This window comes from Asterias rubens, chromosome 15 (assembly GCF_902459465.1).
Source record: "Asterias rubens chromosome 15, eAstRub1.3, whole genome shotgun sequence".
NCBI lineage: Eukaryota > Metazoa > Echinodermata > Asteroidea > Forcipulatida > Asteriidae > Asterias > Asterias rubens.
The window spans coordinates 9,233,927-9,253,784 of NC_047076.1; the positions used below are offsets into that span (position 1 = coordinate 9,233,927).

At 39.0% G+C, this 19,858-nt stretch overlaps 1 protein-coding gene across 6 annotated transcripts in view; it reads left to right on the plus strand.

The window, feature by feature from the left end:
* LOC117300127 (progranulin-like) overlaps positions 1–19,858 on the plus strand; it is a 49,876-nt gene that overhangs the window by 22,930 nt on the left and 7,088 nt on the right. For 3 of the 6 annotated variants that reach the window (XM_033783834.1, XM_033783831.1, XM_033783832.1), the window contains 9 exons: positions 4,676–4,789; positions 5,918–6,052; positions 8,280–8,381; positions 8,912–9,040; positions 9,650–9,751; positions 10,359–10,487; positions 11,478–11,579; positions 12,230–12,358; positions 19,168–19,317. In XM_033783834.1, coding sequence (XP_033639725.1) covers positions 4,676–4,789; positions 5,918–6,052; positions 8,280–8,381; positions 8,912–9,040; positions 9,650–9,751; positions 10,359–10,487; positions 11,478–11,579; positions 12,230–12,358; positions 19,168–19,317 — 1,092 coding nt within the window. The remainder of the gene's footprint in view (positions 1–4,675; positions 4,790–5,917; positions 6,053–8,279; positions 8,382–8,911; positions 9,041–9,649; positions 9,752–10,358; positions 10,488–11,477; positions 11,580–12,229; positions 12,359–19,167; positions 19,318–19,858) is intronic. The other 3 variants (XM_033783833.1, XM_033783835.1, XM_033783837.1) reach the window with 3 other exon arrangements.

Consider the following 19,858-nt stretch of genomic DNA (forward strand, 5'->3'; position numbering starts at 1 on the left):
GACATTGGCTAATATGGTGGATTGATCAGAAGATAAGTTTTTACTGGAATTCTGCCAGAGTTCAGCAATGTGTGTAGGCAATGTCTGCACCTGTTGCACAGTAGCTGCCTTATGCATGTTTTCTGACTTAGATCCCCTGTATTCATCAAGGTCTGGTAGGTCAGCTATTGAATGATCACTAACTGGTATAATTTCGTCAACTTCTTCGGCTCTACCGATCACGTGTCCCCTTTTTAGGTGTATATAGCGATCACTATCGTTCCGCACTGTTATAAACAGACCCGTTCTAGCCGCCTGTACGGGGTTCGTGTTGCTCTTTAAAGAAACCAAACTATAAGGTATGCTCAAACCTTTGTGGTCATGTTCAGGAGCGTGTATCATGTACATCTTGTCTGTATTGTGAGTGAATTTGACTTCTGCAGTGACTACTGAGTTTGGGGGAACAACAAATTTCCGTCCTAGTTCTACTCTTTGCGTTGAGTACAGTTTGTGTTGGTTTTTCCTCATATCTGCATAAATTCTATTGCCGTTGATAGTGACGACATCACCTTTCAAGTCAATTTTGGCATTATTCGCTTTCAGAAAATCAAGCCCGAGTATGAACTCATCCGAAATCGGAGCAATTAGGATATCCCATGAGTATTTACTGCCTCCTATTTCGAGTGGTATGTTTGGAACTCTGTTAGCAACCATGTTACTAGACTTTTGCGCCCCTCTAAGTAAGACCTTTTCTATTGAAATGAGGGGTGGTTTTATTCGTTTTGCCAATCCCTCACTGATTATTGAAACTTGTGCGGCAGTGTCAATTGTGGCGTGAGCAGGGACACCTTGGATTTTGAGAGGTATAACCAGACTAATTCCATCATAGTTAGATGATACCTGCACCTCTCTTAGTCTGATTCCGAGGTTGCTTTGGTTGGACCTATTTGTTTTGAAAGTTTCATTGAAATGACCGTCACTTACAGCCGAACAGTGGTCAATGCGCCCGGCTTCTAGTAGTTTAAATGTCGCGCTTTACTCGCTGGGGACGGTGATCGCGATCTTGTTCTCCTACTTGGGCAATCGCGAGCAAAGTGACCTATCTGATTACACTCAAAGCCTTTATATTGCTGTGGTAGTCTAGAGGTCTGCCCAGATGGACTTGAGCCACGTGTTGGCGAGTTCGAGACTCTAGGTGGTGTAGGGGGTGTGGGTCTTGACATAGCGAAGGGTTTGGGTTTGGTCAAAGTATCACCAGTAGTCTCATGTGAGGAAACTGACTTAGGGTTTACCGAGCGGTTGGCTTGGGGGTTTCTAACATAAGATAGAATTTCACGCATGTTTTGGTTTATTTCAGACCAGTCCAAGTTTACATTGATCTTATCTTCGCCCATTTGGTTTATTTGTACTCGTCTGATCGATGGCAATGGATCATCATCAACGAATGACACATTTCGAACCCTGGGCCTTCCGGGGCGGGACAAAAGTTTGTGGTTGTGTGCCGCCGTTTGCGTAAATTGCACCGCTTCATTGAGTGTCTTTGGGTCTCTATGAAGTGCCAATTCGGCAGAATCAACGTCACTGCAGCCTTTTAGGAACGCCTCTCTAGCTAGGGTTTCAAACAAATCTATGCTAGCAGTTGGGTAGGCGCGACTGGCTATTTGACGCACGCGCTGCCCATACTCCTCTAGAGACTCGTCTTCCCTTTGTCGGATTGCCGCAAGCTCTGCCCTTTGTATTATAGGGTCCCTCATTTTCCCAAACATTTTCATAAGTTGATCTTTGGTTTTGATATAGCTGCGCCTGGTTTCTGGTTTCTGCCAGGCATAACAATCTAGAGCTTTTCCAATGAGTGCCCCAACTAGTTGCAAAAGTTTCGAGTGCTCATCCCATTGATAACAATCAGCCATCACTTCAAACTTAATTATGAAAGCGTGGAAGTCACTTTTTCCGTCATAAGGGGGAAGCTTGGGCAATGCCAGTGACGGTGTCTTAACAGTACATGTATTGTGGTTTAACTGAGTCCCAATTGCAGGTGGATTTGCGATTGTAGTTCTAGCTATTGTACCATACTCCGGAATGTTATTTGTTAGTTGTTCATACCCTGAAAGCCCGTGTGTTTTTTTAGCATACCCCGGAGGAATTACTGTGACTTGTTCCGCGGGCAATGGCTTTTGTGCGGCGTATTGGGGCATTGTGGGGAGTGGCTTTTGTTGGCTCCCACTGGCCTGCCCAGAAGGGATGAATGGTTTTTGTTCAGTTGACAATGGCTTTTGTTGAGTTTGCTGGAGCTCAGTCAGGTTTGGCTTTTGTTCGCTATTGTCGTCTAACCCGTTATGCACTAATCCCATAATGTGGCTTGGAATTGGAGGGGCTTTATCCCGGATAACCTTAAGTGTGGCGTCTATTATGTGGTCGCCAGTGATCTGTGCAGTGGCGGGAATATGTTTTTGTTTTGAATCCACCATTAATGGCTCGTGGCCCTCCCCCTTTAACATGCTTGTTATTTTGCTTTCGAAGCCCATGCTTTGAACGCACATTTTCCCAACAGCTTCGGTTATGGCTCCCATGTTTGATTTCAATGAACTAGTGACTGGTACAGTGTTTTCCTCCACAACCTTGGTTAGAATACTAATGTGCTTAGTTAGAACGTCCAGGCTGTGAATTATGTTATCTAGCTTATTGTTTTCTTGTTCTGGTTGTTCAGGCGAAATCAAGGTTTCGGTGTGTTCGAAAGAAACTAACTTCTTCTCGCTTAAATGTAGTTCGTGTAGTTTAGTTTGCAAAGCAGGTGTTTCGTGGAAATCATCTATTACTATCGTCCCTTTGAGTTCTTTCATGGAGACAATAGTTTGCGCATATTTTGTTCCAATGCCTGGCAAAGTTGTCAATTCCTTAAGGGATGCCTTATTTATGTTCATGATTATATTTGGTGTACAATAATCCTTGGGGAAATAGGTAGGGCCTAATACAATTATGTAACAAGAAAAGTTGGTATTCAAAGTATGGCTATATTGCCCGTCATTAAGCTATACTGCCAACGCTCCTGTCGCAATGACGCACAACAGGTTGACCTGATTGACAGTATTTTAACTTTGGTGTTTATTTTTTTTTTTTTTTTAACACGTATCGCCAAATTTTTATAAATGAAAGCTGACAATTTTTGTTTCGCTGTTCAAAATTAAAAGTACGTACCACGCATGCAGGAATACCAACTTTATATTAATACAGTGTACATGTAAATGCAAAAATACAAGACGGAGATATATTGTGACTATAGGCTACAACAATTCCGGCAAAAGCTGAAAATGTTGAAAGCTATAACATACTAAAATTGAGCAGTATACAAGTATATACAAACATAAAATTCATTGATATTCCTAAGGTCTGTATGAATGCATAAATACTTCAACAATTTCGGCGAAAGCTGATTATGTTAAAGGCTACATGTATATACTAGTTAAATTCAATGACGTACACAGACTACAAAAATTTCGGCGAACGCTGATTTTCTTGAAGAATATATACTTAAATTCAGTGAGATAATTGTGGTGCTTAACCATCGACAGCTTTCACCAAAAAGTAGATTTTTGTCGATGTAACTAATGATTTAATGTGCTATTAATAAGAAAAACCCCAAATTGCACAACTCCAAATGTTTTGCACTTGGGAAATAAATTAGTCCCGTGAATTCCTCACAGGGACTTATAATTTAATAATTTAACTACTGATAAATAAATCGCACGCAACTATTTACGCAACAATTTACCTCGTCGCCAATGTTGTAAGGTCGGTAGTATTGGATCTTACCTAAATCTCAGGCCGAGTCCCGTTGGGCCTGTCGTTATACTGAAGAGCTAGACTATAGACTACTACACAGGATGACTGGTGGGCAACGGACTGCCGATGGCCAGGCCACGGGGTGCTGCCCAGCCACCGGTCACGCCCGACTGGTTTATTGCTCAATCAATAACATCATCAATAACATCATCACAACACTATCAAATTATATATCCACTTTAAGAATTAAATTAACAATGGAAGTCTATTGCCGTCTAGTGTCTTAAGGCATCCACTTTCTCCTTCATTTTTTTCAGCAACCTTGGTCCCATGGGTGCATCATATGAAATCCTCACCTCACTAACAACACGGTGGGATTCAGTGATTCACAATTCCGATTGGCTCCATAAAGTGACTGATAATTTAACCCTTTGGTGCACAAGGCGGTCACTAGCGACCACCAAAAACACGTCAAATTGGACTTTTATTAGCAGTGTTAACTTAAAAACTACAAACTTAAAAACACCCTATATATATCGCCCTCAATCGGTCGTTTAGAGTGAGTGTTGAGCTTTCGTTTGGTGTGATGTTCAACAGGGGGTGCTATTGGAAAAATTCAGAACTGTATTCCTATATTCAGCGGTGTGATTTCTCCAACCCCCCCCCCCCAGAAATTTTTTTTGATTTAAATAAATTACTCATGAAAACATGAAGCTAGAAACCATATAGAAACCATATACTGCAGACGGACGTTTAAAAACCAAAGACAAATGTATGTAAACAGGCTTCGCGCTTGCAAGCTTTCACGTTTTGCACTCACAGTTCATGATTTTTCAACAGCCTATCCAATCCATGTATAATGTTTAGTTAATACCTGGATGGTTGCCATGGTAACTCAGTAGCATTTTTGTTTCAGGATCCACAGGTCGAGACTGGAATAAAATGTAACAACCGTTACATGTGTAAATCGAACTTCACGTGCTGTATGACCACGACAGTGGGGAAGTTTGCGTGCTGTCCGTTGCCAAAGGTTCTAATCAGTTTCTTTCAATAAATTTGGTTGGGAAGCAGTATTTCATTAGGATGAAAAGAAATTTAGTTCCCTATTTCGTAATGCTGTTAAAGACACTGGACACTATTGGTAATTGTCTAAGACCAGTCTTCTCACTTGGTGTATCTCAACATATGCATAAAATAAAAAACCTGTGAAAACTTGAGCTCAATTGGTTGTCGAAGTTGCGAGATAGTAATGAAAGAAAAAACACCCATGTCACACAAAGTTGTGTACTTTCAGATGCTTGATTTTGAGACCTCAAAATCTAATTGAGGTCTCGAAATCAAATTCGTCACTTCAGACGGAGCCGTTTCTCACAATGTTTTATATTATCAACAACTCTCCATTACTTGTTACCAAGTAAGGTTTTGTGCTGATAATTATTTTGAGTAATTACCAATAGTGTCCACTGCCTTTAATAAGAAAAAAAGGATGGTATACCTTTGTTGATAAGTCCACAAATTAATGACAATAAAAATGTTTCTTGGTAAGAAGCGCTGCAGCTGTTGATAATGTGTAATATTTTGAGAAACACTTCCCTTCAAAGGAATGTGGTTTTAGAGATGGAGATGAACATAAACTTCAATTTGAGAAACGTTTCTGCATGAAATTTTTCTCAGATTGTGTATTTCAGTTATGGATCAGTCTTCCTGCATGGACAGAACCGCTCCATATTTTTGTCCATATGAAAACACTGCCACCTTTTGAAATGAAATATCAACAGGGTAGGTTTGTTGCATATTTATTTTAACTGTAGGATCAAAAAAATTGAACAGATCCATAATAAAAAAAGTAAACTTATACTTGTCCTTTGGTTTAAAGCTAAAAGTTTCTTTGGAAGCCATTTAGAGAAATCAGTGTTTGGAATTTTACGAAAAAATGTTTAGCAAAGTCTTAAAAACCATTAATTACTTCTCAAAAAGCAAGTTTGAGGTAAATATTTTTTAATGTAAGTAGGTAGATATTCTCTGGGTACTGTAGCTGGGGTGAGCTTAAAAGTTTTGTTTTTGTGGGGAAATATTTTATCAAATTAAGAAATGCACTACTCTATCATGTCTATCGATTTGTCACAATGCTACAATTTTCCTCGAATGGAAATTTCAGGCTGTTTGTTGCAACGACCAAGTACATTGCTGCCCCAATGGTCACGTATGCAATGACGCTACAAAAAAATGTGACAAGAAAATGGAGTCACTGCCGTGGAGTGAAAAACTGGATGCAGAAGAATCGACCACAGAGGTTTCAATCATTTTTTGTTGTTACAGTTTTTGCTTTCATCCGGACTGTCATTTTTATTTGCCTTTCATTCTATAGCCTTTTCTACCAAACCAGGATGACGCTACCGATTATTGTTATATTGTTTATTAAAAACTGCTATTTTTTTGTCTGTAGGCCTACCGAAAGTGTATAATGGCTTTAAAGCAAAGGAAAACAAATCTATCCACTCGCTAACTGCAGGATGTTGATCATGGCTTCAGTTCAGCACGGCCATAACTGGAGTCAAAGCTGAGTGACTCTGGCTGTGGCTTTGTTTGTTGGCTTGAGCAGCAATGTTGGAGTATGGGCAGATACAGTTATCTACTCATAGCCACAGCTGAAGCCAAAGCTGAGTGACATTGGCTATGGCTGTTAGTTTCAGCAGCCATGTTGGAGTATGGGCAGATACAGTTATCTGCTCATAGCCACAGCTGAAGCCAAAGCTGAGTGACTTTGGCTATGGCTTCTGGCTGTTGGCTTCAGCAGCCATGTTGGAGTATGGGCAGATACAGTTATCTGCTCATAGCACACGCGCGTCACACGCGGCGACTGATGCCACGCTCACCATGTTGGTGTTCAATAGGTTTTTGCCTAAAATGCGCACTTCTCTGAATAACACACATTTATATTTACCACTAAAATGGCGCATCCAAGATTATTCTGACAATGACGTCAGGTGAATTGGGTCAATAGGCAGTTACAGTCATCTACCCACAGCCAGAGCTCAGTGACTTTGGCTTCCATAGCCAAAACCTTGGCTTTCATAACCAAAGCTGGGTGACTTTGGCTATAGATGGTTGTATGGTTGTGGCTGTTTGAAGCGGTTTGAAGCCATGCTGAAATACATGAATGAAAGTAGTATGTTGCTAAGGTGGAGCTGTAACAGTTGTTTTTTGTTGTGCATTTAAATTCTGTTTTGTGTTGATATTAAAAAATGCATTTTGAGTCTGCACGAATTGCTTGAAATTGAATTGCTTTTAACTTCCACAAGCACAAAAAAGAGCAAACAATTTGTCAATCCTCAAATGAGCCTTAAAAAGGTACCACCATCTTTCTTTATGAAGTCCCCCTGTGTGCAATTAACATTATGAATAGCTAATTCTACAACTGAGAAGCCAGACTAATTTGCGTCATAGCTTCTCTCTCACTCTTTCTAGTTAGCATTTGCCCGTGGTCTCCTCCTCAAGTTGTACCTGGCTTGATTTTACTTTTTGGTAAACAAATTAAGCATTTGAAGGGTCGCCCAGTATTAGTTTGATGACGAGAAAAGTTTGATGATGTGAAATTATGCTTTGTAGATATCTAATGCCAATTCCTGACATACCTCCTCCCTCTAAACCCACCCAAACGCCTTCACCTCCAAATCTCATATAAAATGCTGTTGTTCACCCATTACTGTTTTGATGCTAGTAGTCATTTTGCATTGCATGCAGGCTTTTTTATAGTACTGTTTTCCACCCTACATGAACCCTTTTCGCATTACTCTATTCTCTGGGGGCAGCCCTGGAAATAATGGATCATCCTTTAACACTTGGAAATGGGCATACCCAAGGAACGGCAACCGCCTGTTCTGTAGTAGGGGTAAGCGGTAAAACCACAGGGGTGATTTAGGTGCCAGCAGAACCCAGGAAGTAGGGACCTCGAGGAGCACAGTGTGAAAGTGCGCCAGGGTAACTAACAGTGGAGTCAAACACTTCATGGGGCTGTTTTCCACAGGATTAAGAGACGCAGTGTGAAAAGGGCTATACATGCACCTTTTTACAGTTGTCAATTAATAGACCGATCCAGTAGGCTCCACCCACAACGCACGTGTGAGCAAGAACACGTGGGACTCTCCAATTCCTTTCTGCACAACTCTGCCGCGCGCGCCAAGCATACGCGCATGCATGTCGGACCTTAGTGTCGGACCTTCGTTGCGTTGTGATTGGTCAATACGCAATGGGGCGGAGCTTAATGGATCGGTCTGTTGCAATTTCATCTTTTTGTTTTATTCATTGCTCAGAGGATCGCTCTCAAAAAGAACACTGTGCCGTGCCACATGAAGTATTATGAAGTCTATGGTATTTGTAGTGATGAGATTGTGAGGTTTTTTGTGACACTGACTAAAGAACACTGTGATGTTGCCACATGAAGTATTATGAAGTCTATGGTATTTGTAGTGATGAGATTGTGAGGTTGTTTGTGACACTGACTTTTTACTTTGTACCAGGTTGAAAATGTTATCTGCCCTGGTAGAACATCTCAGTGCCCAAGTGGAACCACCTGCTGCAGGCTAGCGTCTGGTGCCTGGGGTTGCTGCCCCATCCCTAACGTGAGTCACTCTAATGGATTTGAACTCTCTCACTTTTTGTACCAGGAGTTGAAGCTAACCCAAGTTATCTTTTCTGTCATGAGAACTTTTCAAACTTTTATCTGAATTCTGAATTATTTGTGTTTGCCTGGAGACAAAACAAAATGTAAAAAATTTTCTGCGGTTAAAAACAATTAAACAACATGTGTTTTATTTGGTCTGGTTAGTCCTTGGTTAAGAAAAGTTGAATTTACGTCGCAAAAAAAACCCAGTATGTATATTTTTTCTGAGGCAGTGTGCTGCAGTGCCATCGTTTGCAGAAGTGTTTTTAGTTTTTCAAAACCTTGAGGTTGGAGCCTGATTTTTTAATCGATAATAGCGAAAAATTCAGAAGTGTACAAAAATCAAAATTAAATTTCAATGGTGAATGTACGTATTATAAACAAGTTAAAATAGCATTTCCGTTAAAAAACATTCCGCTCAAGTTGCTATTTAAGAAAAGTTTAATTTGCTTCACAAACGTAAAAACAATTAGTATTTTTATTTCTTAGGCGGTGTGCTGCAGTGACCACACCCACTGCTGTCCCAGCGGTTACACCTGTGACACTTCACAAGGAACCTGCACCAAAGGAGATATGACCCTCCCATGGGAGACAAAGAACGTCGCCCAACCAATCAAGGTAAAGCATAATTTGTTGTTGATTGTGTACAGTTTTCCCGGTAGGCCCTATAAATATTGTTTCTGCAACCTAACCCCACCTGAGCCTAGCTTAAAACAAGTTTGTAGATGGCATTCTAGGAAAGCTCCACTAAGAAAAGAAGCTCAATTATAACATCCTTTTCATTTGGCAACTAACACCTGTTATCTCTATGTAATTCCTTTTTAAAATTGTACTTAAATGAACCATGCACAAACTAGTAGGGCTGCTGAATGCCCAAGGCAGATTAACTGCTCATCTATTAAGTTTAATGGCCAAAGTAATTGAATGTTAATAGACCCACTTGCTGAAAAGGACTTATACTCTCCGAGTTTTTGTTGCCAAACTCGGAAATTCTTAGAGGGAGCTTTCTCATAATGGTAGAAATTCGAATTTGAACGACAAAGGAAAAAGTTAGGATAAAGTGGGAACTTCTAAAACCCTGTCCCTATTCCCCAATGCTCTGTAATTCTTCTTGGTCTTGACTTCTCTATTGAATGACACCCAATGCTTCATATCATTCCATCTTTGAATTTTTTTTTCTTCATCAAATTAATTCTTTTTGATTTGTCATCTTTTACTTTGTATCAGGTTGAAAATGTTATCTGCCCTGGTAGTGCAAGCCAGTGTCCTGATGGAAACACCTGCTGCAAGCTAGCGTCTGGTGAGTGGGGTTGCTGCCCCATCCCTAACGTGAGTCACTCTAACGGATTTGAACTCTCTCATATTTTTGTACCAGGAGTTGAAGCTAACCTAAGATATCTTTTCTGTGATGAAAACTTTTCAAACTTTTGTATCTGAATTCAGAATTTTGTTGTGTTTGCCTGGTGACAAAAAAAATTTGATATTTTTCTCTGGTTGTACACAATCAAACAAGGGGTTAGTCCTTGGTTAAAGGCAGTGGACACTATTGGTAATTACTCAAAATAATTATTGGCATAAAAACTTACTTGGTATCGAGTAAGGGTGAGCTGCTTATAGCATAATACATTGTGAGAAACGACTCCCTCTGAAGTAGCGTAGTTTTCGAGAAAGAAGTACTTTTCAACGAATTTGATTTGAGACCTCGGCTTTAGAATGTGAGGTCTCGAAATCAAGCATCTGCTCGAAAGCACACAGCTTCATGTGACAAGTGTGTTTTTTCTTTCATTATTATCTCGCAACTTCGACAACCGATTTTCACAGGTTTGTTATTTTATGATTTATGTTGAGATACACCAAGTTAGAAGACTAGTCTTTGACAATTACCAATAGCGTACAGTGTCTTAAAAATCAACCAATATGTGTATTTATTTCTTAGGCGGTGTGCTGCAGTGACCACACCCACTGCTGTCCCAACGGCTACACCTGTGACACTTCACAAGGAACCTGCACCAAAGGAGATATGACCCTCCCATGGGAGACAAAGAACGTCGCCAAACCAATCAAGGTAATACATAATTTTTGTGGAAATTGTTTGAAGTTAGGCCGTATGCATACTGTGTCTCCAACTTTCACCCACCTGAGCCTAGCTTTGAACAAGTTTGAAGATGGCATAATGGGAAATCCCCACTACAGATTTTCTGGGTTTGGCCACAGAAACTGGGAAAGTATACATCCTTTTCATAAGTGGGTCTGTTTACATTGAATTACTATGGTCATTAGACAGGTGAGCAGTTAATCTGCCTGCTGGGGCAGTCAGCCGAGGGGTTAAGAGCACCGAATTCAAACTCTGGTGTTTCTGATCAGCAGAGTGTGGGTTCGAATCCCCAGCCGTGACACCTGTGTCCTTAAGCAAGACACTTCACCATTGCTTCGTCCTTCAGATGGGACGTTAAGCCGTTGGTCCCATGTGTTATGTAACGCATGTAAAAGAACCCAGTGCACTTATCGAAAAGAGAAGGGGTTCGCCCCGGTGTTCCTGGTCCGATCGGCAGCAAATTGCGCCACAGCACCTTGTAAAACATTACATGGTGCTATCAGAATTAGGTCTCATAATTCAAAACGTAGTCCCACATCTTGCAGGAAATACTGTATGTTACAGCGCCAGGAGCGTCACTGGGTGACGGACATGTGCGCTATATAAGAAGCCACAATTATTATTATTATTACTAGTTTGTGCATGATCCAATAAAGTCCACTGTTTGGAAAAGGAATTACATGAAGATAACAGGTGTGAGTTGCCAGATGAAGAGGTTGTTTTAATTTAGCCTCTTTCTGTTATGGAGCTTTCCTGTTGTGGTAGAAATTTAGTATTTGAATATCGAGGTTAATTCCTTCGGATACTGGGGTAATTTCTGAAACCTTGTCCCATTTTCCAGTGCTCTGTAATTCTTCTTGTACCTGACTTCTCTATTAATCCAATGCTTCATTTAATTCCCCCTTTGATTACTTTCTCATCGTCAAGTTAATAGTCTTTTCGTCTTTCACTTTGAAAAAGGTTGAAGCTGTTATCTGCCCTGGTGGTACAAGCCAGTGTCCAACTGGTACTACCTGCTGCAAGCTAGCGTCTGGTGCCTGGGGTTGCTGCCCTTTCCCAAAGGTAAGTTACCGATAACAGGATTCGAACCTCCCCTGTGTGTTAAAATTTAGTAAAAGGCAAGTCACCAACCGCAGTTTATAATGTATCTGCATAGTCACTAGAAGTTGATTTAAGTGAGGGACCTGGATTTAGATTCGCTGTTAGTGTCGTGGCGGAGCGGGTTAAGTTCAAGTGTGGGTTCAAGTCACAGTCGTGACACTTGTGTCCTTGAGCAAGACACTTAACCATGATTCTTCGTCCTTCGGATGGGACGTAAAGCCGTTGGACCCATATGTTATGTAACGCATGTAAAAGAACCCAGTGCACTCATTGAAAAAAGAAGGGGTTTGCCCGGTGTTCCTGGTTGGATCGGCAGCATATTGCGCTACAGCATCTTTAAAACCATTACATGATGCTATGTAAAAGGAGTAAGTCTCATCATTCAAATGTAGTCCATCATACCCTGAGCGTCATTGAGTGACAATACACACACTATATAAGAAGCCACTATTTTGTTGCATACATGCTTGGCATTTGATCAGGCAGGCCAATTCTATTTAGAGTCTCAACATTTTGGTTACCTAGAAAATGAGTCTTTGGGGTTAGGGAAAACTTGAAGTTAACCTGTCTTTACTATACATGTAGTGATGTCTATTGTTTGTATCATAAAGGCGGTATGCTGCAGTGACCACACCCACTGCTGTCAAAATGGCTACATCTGCAACGTCGCACAAGGAACCTGCACCAAAGGAGCCTTGACCCTCCCATGGGAGACAAAGAATGTCGCTCAACCAATCAAGGTAAAATAGGGAGAATGTTTTCCTTCAGCCTAGTCTCGCTGAGAAGCAAGTTGTACACATGGATGGTTCAAAATCTGAATGCCCTTTGATGGTCTGACAGGAATTCCGGCAGGGTTAAAAGGGAGAACTTCAAATACCCTTTTTCCCATTTCCCTTGCTTGTTTTATTCCCTTGGTGAAAACTGTTCTTCTGATTGTTTTTTGATGGTGTAACGTTTGAAGATACCCACTGTTGTCCACAGGGCTACAGATGTGTTATGTCAGCAGGGACAGGCCCAAAAAGTCTTGTTATTATTCCCTGGATGAGAAAACAAATTCTCGAACCTGTTCAAGTAGATATTTGTCCTCTCCCCTCTGACACCTACATGTACACCCCCCGGCACCCTTTCTGGACTTTGAAGGGTAATTTCTGTTTTGGCCCCAGAATCTGGTGGCAATGTTCCCCTGGTGGCAGTTGATATGGGTTGACAGCCAAATCAGTGAAGTGTAGCCCTCACTTTGAAGTGGCCCTCTGGTCTTGTGTTGGGAAAACAAACATAAATGAACTACCATACTACGGTTTGTAGACAGTCCACAAAATGTACGTTAAGGGTGTATGTAACTTTTGTAGGACAAAAAACACAATGTCCACAGATTTACATTAAACTTACACAGTTTAAAGATACTGATAGTAGAAAGCTTCGCTGAAAATATTATGTACTGAGGTGCTGTAGTTTTTGGGAAATGAGTAAAACAATGTCATGAAAAAAAAATTCGTCTCATGAGACGAAAATTATTTTAAGCATTTACAAACGTTTTTTTATGACATTGTTTTACTCATTTCTCAAAAACTGCAACACCTCAGTAAGTAATATTTGAAGGGAAGCTTTCCACTATCATTATCTTCAAACCCTGTAAGTTTAATGTAAATCTATGGACATTTTTAAAATATCTTAATAGTGAACAACAGCAGTAGGTAGGAGCACCTGCATCAGTCTTAGGCCGTGGCCGAATTGGTGGCTACGGCTGCGGCTACCACCGTTGCCAGGGGTGTTGATAAGGGCGTCCTATACTTGCGGCGATCCGGCCGTAGCTGTGGTCGTAGCCGCCAATTCGGATCCGGCCTTAGACTCTTTTCAAAACCACTGCTTCGGCTCCAGATTCAGCTCAGGCTAGCTTGGCCCCGTGATTGTTTTGACAGTTGCGCGTGGTCAGGGCATCAGACGAGAGAATAAAGCCTAAAGCTGAATCTAAAGTGGAAGCCGTGGATTCCAAAAATGACCATAGTGTTTGATCCAGGTCAACTCACCTTCAAAGGTCATAGTTTATCTAAACACCTTGAAAATTTGTTGTAGTTCTTTGAGGTTAGCTAAAGTTAAGTCGTAGAAATGGTCAGTATTACATATAGGATAGCATTACTTTGGCTAATAGGACATGTAGGATAGATAGATGTGTACCAACGCAGTTGATAATTTTCAGTTAAATAATCATTAATTCACTTCTTCTATGAATTTGTCTTGAATGAATCTTTCTTCCATGCTAAATTTTCTCAATTTATTTCTAGGGACAACCTCCAGCTGCAAAAGTCTGCGTTTTTGTACTTGACAATTTTTGTTATTGTTACTCCAATATGATATGATTATTTACCTTTCGAAAGCTGTTCAAATTCAGTGTATGTTTCTTCCCCATCATTTTTTTTCTTTTCAGAAATAACTTGTTTTTGAAAACTATTTAATAATGTTCAAGATGATGTTACAGGTTGTGTCTCCGCTATGTTAATCCTGAGAAAGATGTTCTGTTACCGGCTCCATTAAATAACACCATCTATGCATAGACTGGTAGTCTGTTTTTGCAAAATGCGCATTCTAAAAAGCGGTAGCTGTAGTGAACATGATGAGCGCAAAACGTAGCCCGTCGAATACACGTAAGTTGACTTCACTAAAACTTTTGTTTATTTTATGTTTCTTTTAAAGACAGTGGACAGTATTGGTAATTGTCATTGACCAGTCTTCTCACTCGGTGTATCTCAAAATATGCATAAAATAACAAACTTGTAAAAATTTGAGCTCAATCGGTCATCGAAGTTGCGAGATGATAATGAAAGAAAAAACACCCTTAGCACACGAAGTTGTGTGCTTTCAGATGCTTGATTTTGAGACCTCAAATTCTAAATCTGAGGTCTCGAAATCAAATGACTTCTTTCTCGAAAACTACGTCACTTCAGAGGGAGCCGTTTCTCACAATGTTTTATACATTACTGCCATAACTCATTACCAAGTAAGGTTTTATGCTAATAGCTATTTTGAGTAATTACCGATAGTGTCCACTGCCTTTAACCATTTAGAGACCATAGATCTAGAGGCTGTATTATTTTGCCAGGGCATTCTAACTGTAATATTTAGTACACAAATCATCAATATTAGTGACAGCTGGTTGTACTGTGATGAGTAATAAGAAAAAAACTGTATTTAACTTTTGGTTAAACAAGGAAAAATTAAGATGGGTTCAATGCCCCCTAACGTCTATGCATACGAAACTTAACTCATGACTTCAACGGCTGGATTATTATGCCAGCCATCTACCAGCATTCTAGCCCTCTTTTGCTATCTACCTATTTATGTCAACCTGTTTGGTAGAGTGCAGAGGTCGAATGTTCTTATGTGCAGTAGCATTGTTGAACCTCTAAGTTTGCCCATTAAGTTTTAATTGATGCTGATATAGAGTGAAGAGTGAAATCATACATGCAGCCATGTGCAAGCAAGTCATTAGATGAGACAATGTTGCCACAAAAACAAATATTTTGACTCGATATTTGATATACAGAGATTTTTACAATAAACTTTCAAAGAAACTTTAAGACTGGAACCCACTCATAATTTGTTTGACAAGTTTGCAAGTGGGATTCATATATTTATTGAAAGGAGAGTTTTAGAAAACATTTGAGGTGTCATTTGTAATTTATAGAAGGGACAGGGAGGAGAATAATGGCAAAAACCTCAGAGCTTTCCTGAAATGATATCAAGCAATGGTAAAGTTGAACACACGGCTAAAATTATTAGTATTATTATTATTTATTCGACCAGAACAACACCAAATGTACAAAGTTATGTATAACAGCACAAAACAATAAATATGTACCGAAGACAAACCAAAATGCAAGTAACAAAACGAAAGAAACAGCTATGTGGGTCAGGGGCTGCAAAAGTAGAAATTACCACTGTATTACCCGCAGGTATGCAGCCCCGCACATCGCAAAGGACAGTGACAGGACGCGACAGGGAAAAGTTTAATACAAAACTACATAAGACTTATACTGGCAGCGTGCATGATTTGACTTGAAGCAGATACACTCATCAGATTACACAATCTTTCTTTGGGATCTGTTTGGATGGGTTAATGCAATAGATTAATCTTTAAAACAAATCCAGCCATGATATATTCTTCCTACTTTAGTCTGATTTTGATTTTGATTTTGAAACAATTTATGATTGAACAGCCTGAAATGTTTAGTTAAGCCCACACCATACAGTGCACATGTAAACCTTGTTCTCAACTAGATGTTCCTACTTTTTCCCATGAACCAAATATCAAGCCATCACGACACTCCTTTATGGAATATTACCCCATCTCATTATATTCTATACCATTTTGTTGCTAACTTTCTTGTTTTGTCCTTTTATTTGTAGAAAGAAGAAGTTTTTATCATCGCCATAGCAACAGCAGCCATTTCTATGAGGTCACAGCTTCATGATAGTGACCCTACTAAGACGTAGTGCAGTCTCATTCAGCAGCAGTGCATTCACCCATTTAGTTGTTTTTTTAACTGTTGGTACCAGTCTCCGACCATGCAGAAATGTGTGATGAGTGGAGTCTGGTACACAGTCTCCTAAACTTTTCTTTACTTGTCATGAAATGTTTTTGTTTTTTTGCATTCATAACTTTTCATCCGCAGCCGAGTTTGCATAAATTTGAATAGTCATATTTCATTATAAAAGTTGCAGTTTTTTTGTAAGTCTTTCTGATTGTTTTTACCCAACAGAATGTTTACGTTTGCTGTTAGTAGATTTTGAGCGGTATCATGAATTCTTCCCTCTGCGTTTAGGGAGCAGGAGTGCACTGGATATGTTTTGCTGCCTTTAAGTTCCTGCTAGATTCTTAGTCGATCTTTCTTGTAGTATTTATAATAATCAGAACCTCTCCTTCTGAAAACAAAGATCCTTGGGATAGGTTAGATTTGAGATATTTGTTAGATCTTAGACATGTTAGAGCATATACGTAGGTTATGTCAATGAATGACAATTAAGCATTTGTTTTTAGCTTGTCAATGAATGACAATTAAGCATTTGTTTTTAGCTTGTCAATGAATGACAATGAAGCATTTGTTTTTAGCTTGTCAATGAATGACAATTAAGCATTTGTTTTTAGCTTGTCAATGAATGACAATGAAGCATTTGTTTTTAGCTTGTCAATGAATGACAATTAAGCATTTGTTTTTAGCTTGTCAATGAATGACAATGAAGCATTTGTTTTTAGCTTGTCAATGAATGACAATTAAGCTTTGTTTTTAGCTTGTCAATGAATGACAATGAAGCATTTGTTTTTAGCTTGTCAATGAATGACAATGAAGCATTTGTTTTTAGCTTGTCAATGAATGACAATGAAGCATTTGTTTTTAGCTTGTCAATGAATGACAATTAAGCATTTGTTTTTAGCTTGTCAATGAATGACAATTAAGCATTTGTTTTTAGCTTGTCAATGAATGACAATGAAGCATTTGTTTTTAGCTTGTCAATGAATGACAATGAAGCATTTGTTTTTAGCTTGTCAATGAATGACAATGAAGCATTTGTTTTTAGCTTGTCAATGAATGACAATTAAGCATTTGTTTTTAGCTTGTCAATGAATGACAATGAAGCATTTGTTTTTAGCTTGTCAATGAATGACAATGAAGCATTTGTTTTTAGCTTGTCAATGAATGACAATGAAGCATTTGTTTTTAGCTTGTCAATGAATGACAATGAAGCATTTGTTTTTAGCTTGTCAATGAATGACAATGAAGCATTTGTTTTTAGCTTGTCAATGAATGACAATGAAGCATTTGTTTTTAGCTTGTCAATGAATGACAATGAAGCATTTGTTTTTAGCTTGTCAATGAATGACAATTAAGCATTTGTTTTTAGCTTGTCAATGAATGACAATGAAGCATTTGTTTTTAGCTTGTCAATGAATGACAATGAAGCATTTGTTTTTAGCTTGTCAATGAATGACAATGAAGCATTTGTTTTTAGCTTGTCAATGATTGACAATTAAGCATTTGTTTTTAGCTTGTCAATGAATGACAATGAAGCATTTGTTTTTAGCTTGTCAATGAATGACAATGAAGCATTTGTTTTTAGCTTGTCAATGAATGACAATGAAGCATTTGTTTTAGCTTGTCAATGAATGACAATGAAGCATTTGTTTTTAGCTTGTCAATGAATGACAATTAAGCATTTGTTTTTAGCTTGTCAATGAATGACAATGAAGCATTTGTTTTTAGCTTGTCAATGAATGACAATGAAGCATTTGTTTTTAGCTTGTCAATGAATGACAATGAAGCATTTGTTTTTAAAGCTTGTCAATGAATGACAATGAAGCATTTGTTTTTAGCTTGTCAATGAATGACAATGAAGCATTTGTTTTTAGCTTGTCATTGAATGACAATGAAGCATTTGTTTTTAGCTTGTCAATGAATGACAATGAAGCATTTGTTTTTAGCTTGTCAATGAATGACAATGAAGCATTTGTTTTTAAAGCTTGTCAATGAATGACAATGAAGCATTTGTTTTTAGCTTGTCAATGAATGACAATGAAGCATTTGTTTTTAGCTTGTCAATGAATGACAATGAAGCATTTGTTTTTAGCTTGTCAATGAATGACAATGAAGCATTTGTTTTTAGCTTGTCAATGAATGACAATGAAGCATTTGTTTTTAGCTTGTCAATGAATGACAATGAAGCATTTGTTTTTAGCTTGTCAATGAATGACAATGAAGCATTTGTTTTTAGCTTGTCAATGAATGACAATGAAGCATTTGTTTTTAGCTTGTCAATGAATGACAATGAAGCATTTGTTTTTAGCTTGTCAATGAATGACAATGAAGCATTTGTTTTTAGCTTGTCAATGAATGACAATGAAGCATTTGTTTTTAGCTTGTCAATGAATGACAATGAAGCATTTGTTTTTAGCTTGTCAATGAATGACAATGAAGCATTTGTTTTTATTGTGACACTCCGATCCAAAATTATGCACTTCTCAGAAATAGTAAAATGGCCGACAGCCAAAGCGTCAACCAAGACATCCAAATGCTGTGATATCTTCAACAATAACAAGAAATGAATTGTTATTTTCTAAAAATTTAAAAACGATTTATTTTTATCAAGTAGGCAAAATTTTTAATGTTGTACTCGGACTCCAATAAAGGTTTAACAAGACACAATTTTGAGTTACTGCTACAGTCTGAAGATGGCTGTTATAAGCTCTTATTGCCATCTATTTGATGAGAAAATAAATGCATTGCTGAGTTTTTTTGGGGAAAGTGCATGGTTTTTGGATGGAGTACGTCACGTACATACGTACATGTGTATACTACATGTACATGTACAATACAGTGTAGTGAGAGTGTAGTGTACCGAAACTGTAGTTTATTGTAAGTAAATTGCAGTGAGTGGCCATAGGCTCTACAGTTGTACATTTGTGTAGCTCACATTGCGGCCCGTTTGTGTAGTTGGTACATGTATCTCAAAATATCAGTTTTGATCAAATCAAATCAATGTCTGCTCTAATTTTCAGGCTGAGATCGTTCCCTGGTCCAGCAAGACCTTGGCATTTACTACCACTGGTGTAGACTCTGTCGTGTGTGACAGCTCCTACCAATGTCCTGATGGAAACACTTGCTGCAAGCTCGCTAGCGGACAATGGGGCTGCTGCCCCCAAGTAAAGGTGAGGGTGCTCTTCAAAATTGGGCCCATTACTTTGATTCTAGCAACTTTCTGCTTGGCATAAATAAGCAAGACATCAGTCATAGATTGTGCATGTGGCATGGTACATTGGCTGGTAACCTTTTTCTGGTTTACACATAGAGTTATATATAAGATCTAGAGGGCGCACCGGCCTATATACGTGCCCCGAAATGCGTGCTTGCCCAACTTGTACTTCATATTCAACGCACGTACAGAAGATGCACGTGTCTCCTTGCGGTCCCCATCGCGTTTGTACATTACTCTATAGGTTAACACATTTTTGTTGCCATACATGTACATGTACATGTACATGTAAGATCTATGAAATAGGGCCTTAGTCTTTTTCATTGGCTCTTCAGCTACACCGTCATTTTTCTGATTGCAACAGAGCCTCTTAAGCACAATAATTTGCATAAAAGTTGTTTTTATGTAGTACTAGCCACATACCGTACGGGTACACTGTATATACAATTTGCAACTGATGTTTGTCTTTGCTTAGCAGAATCGTAAGCGCTATATTA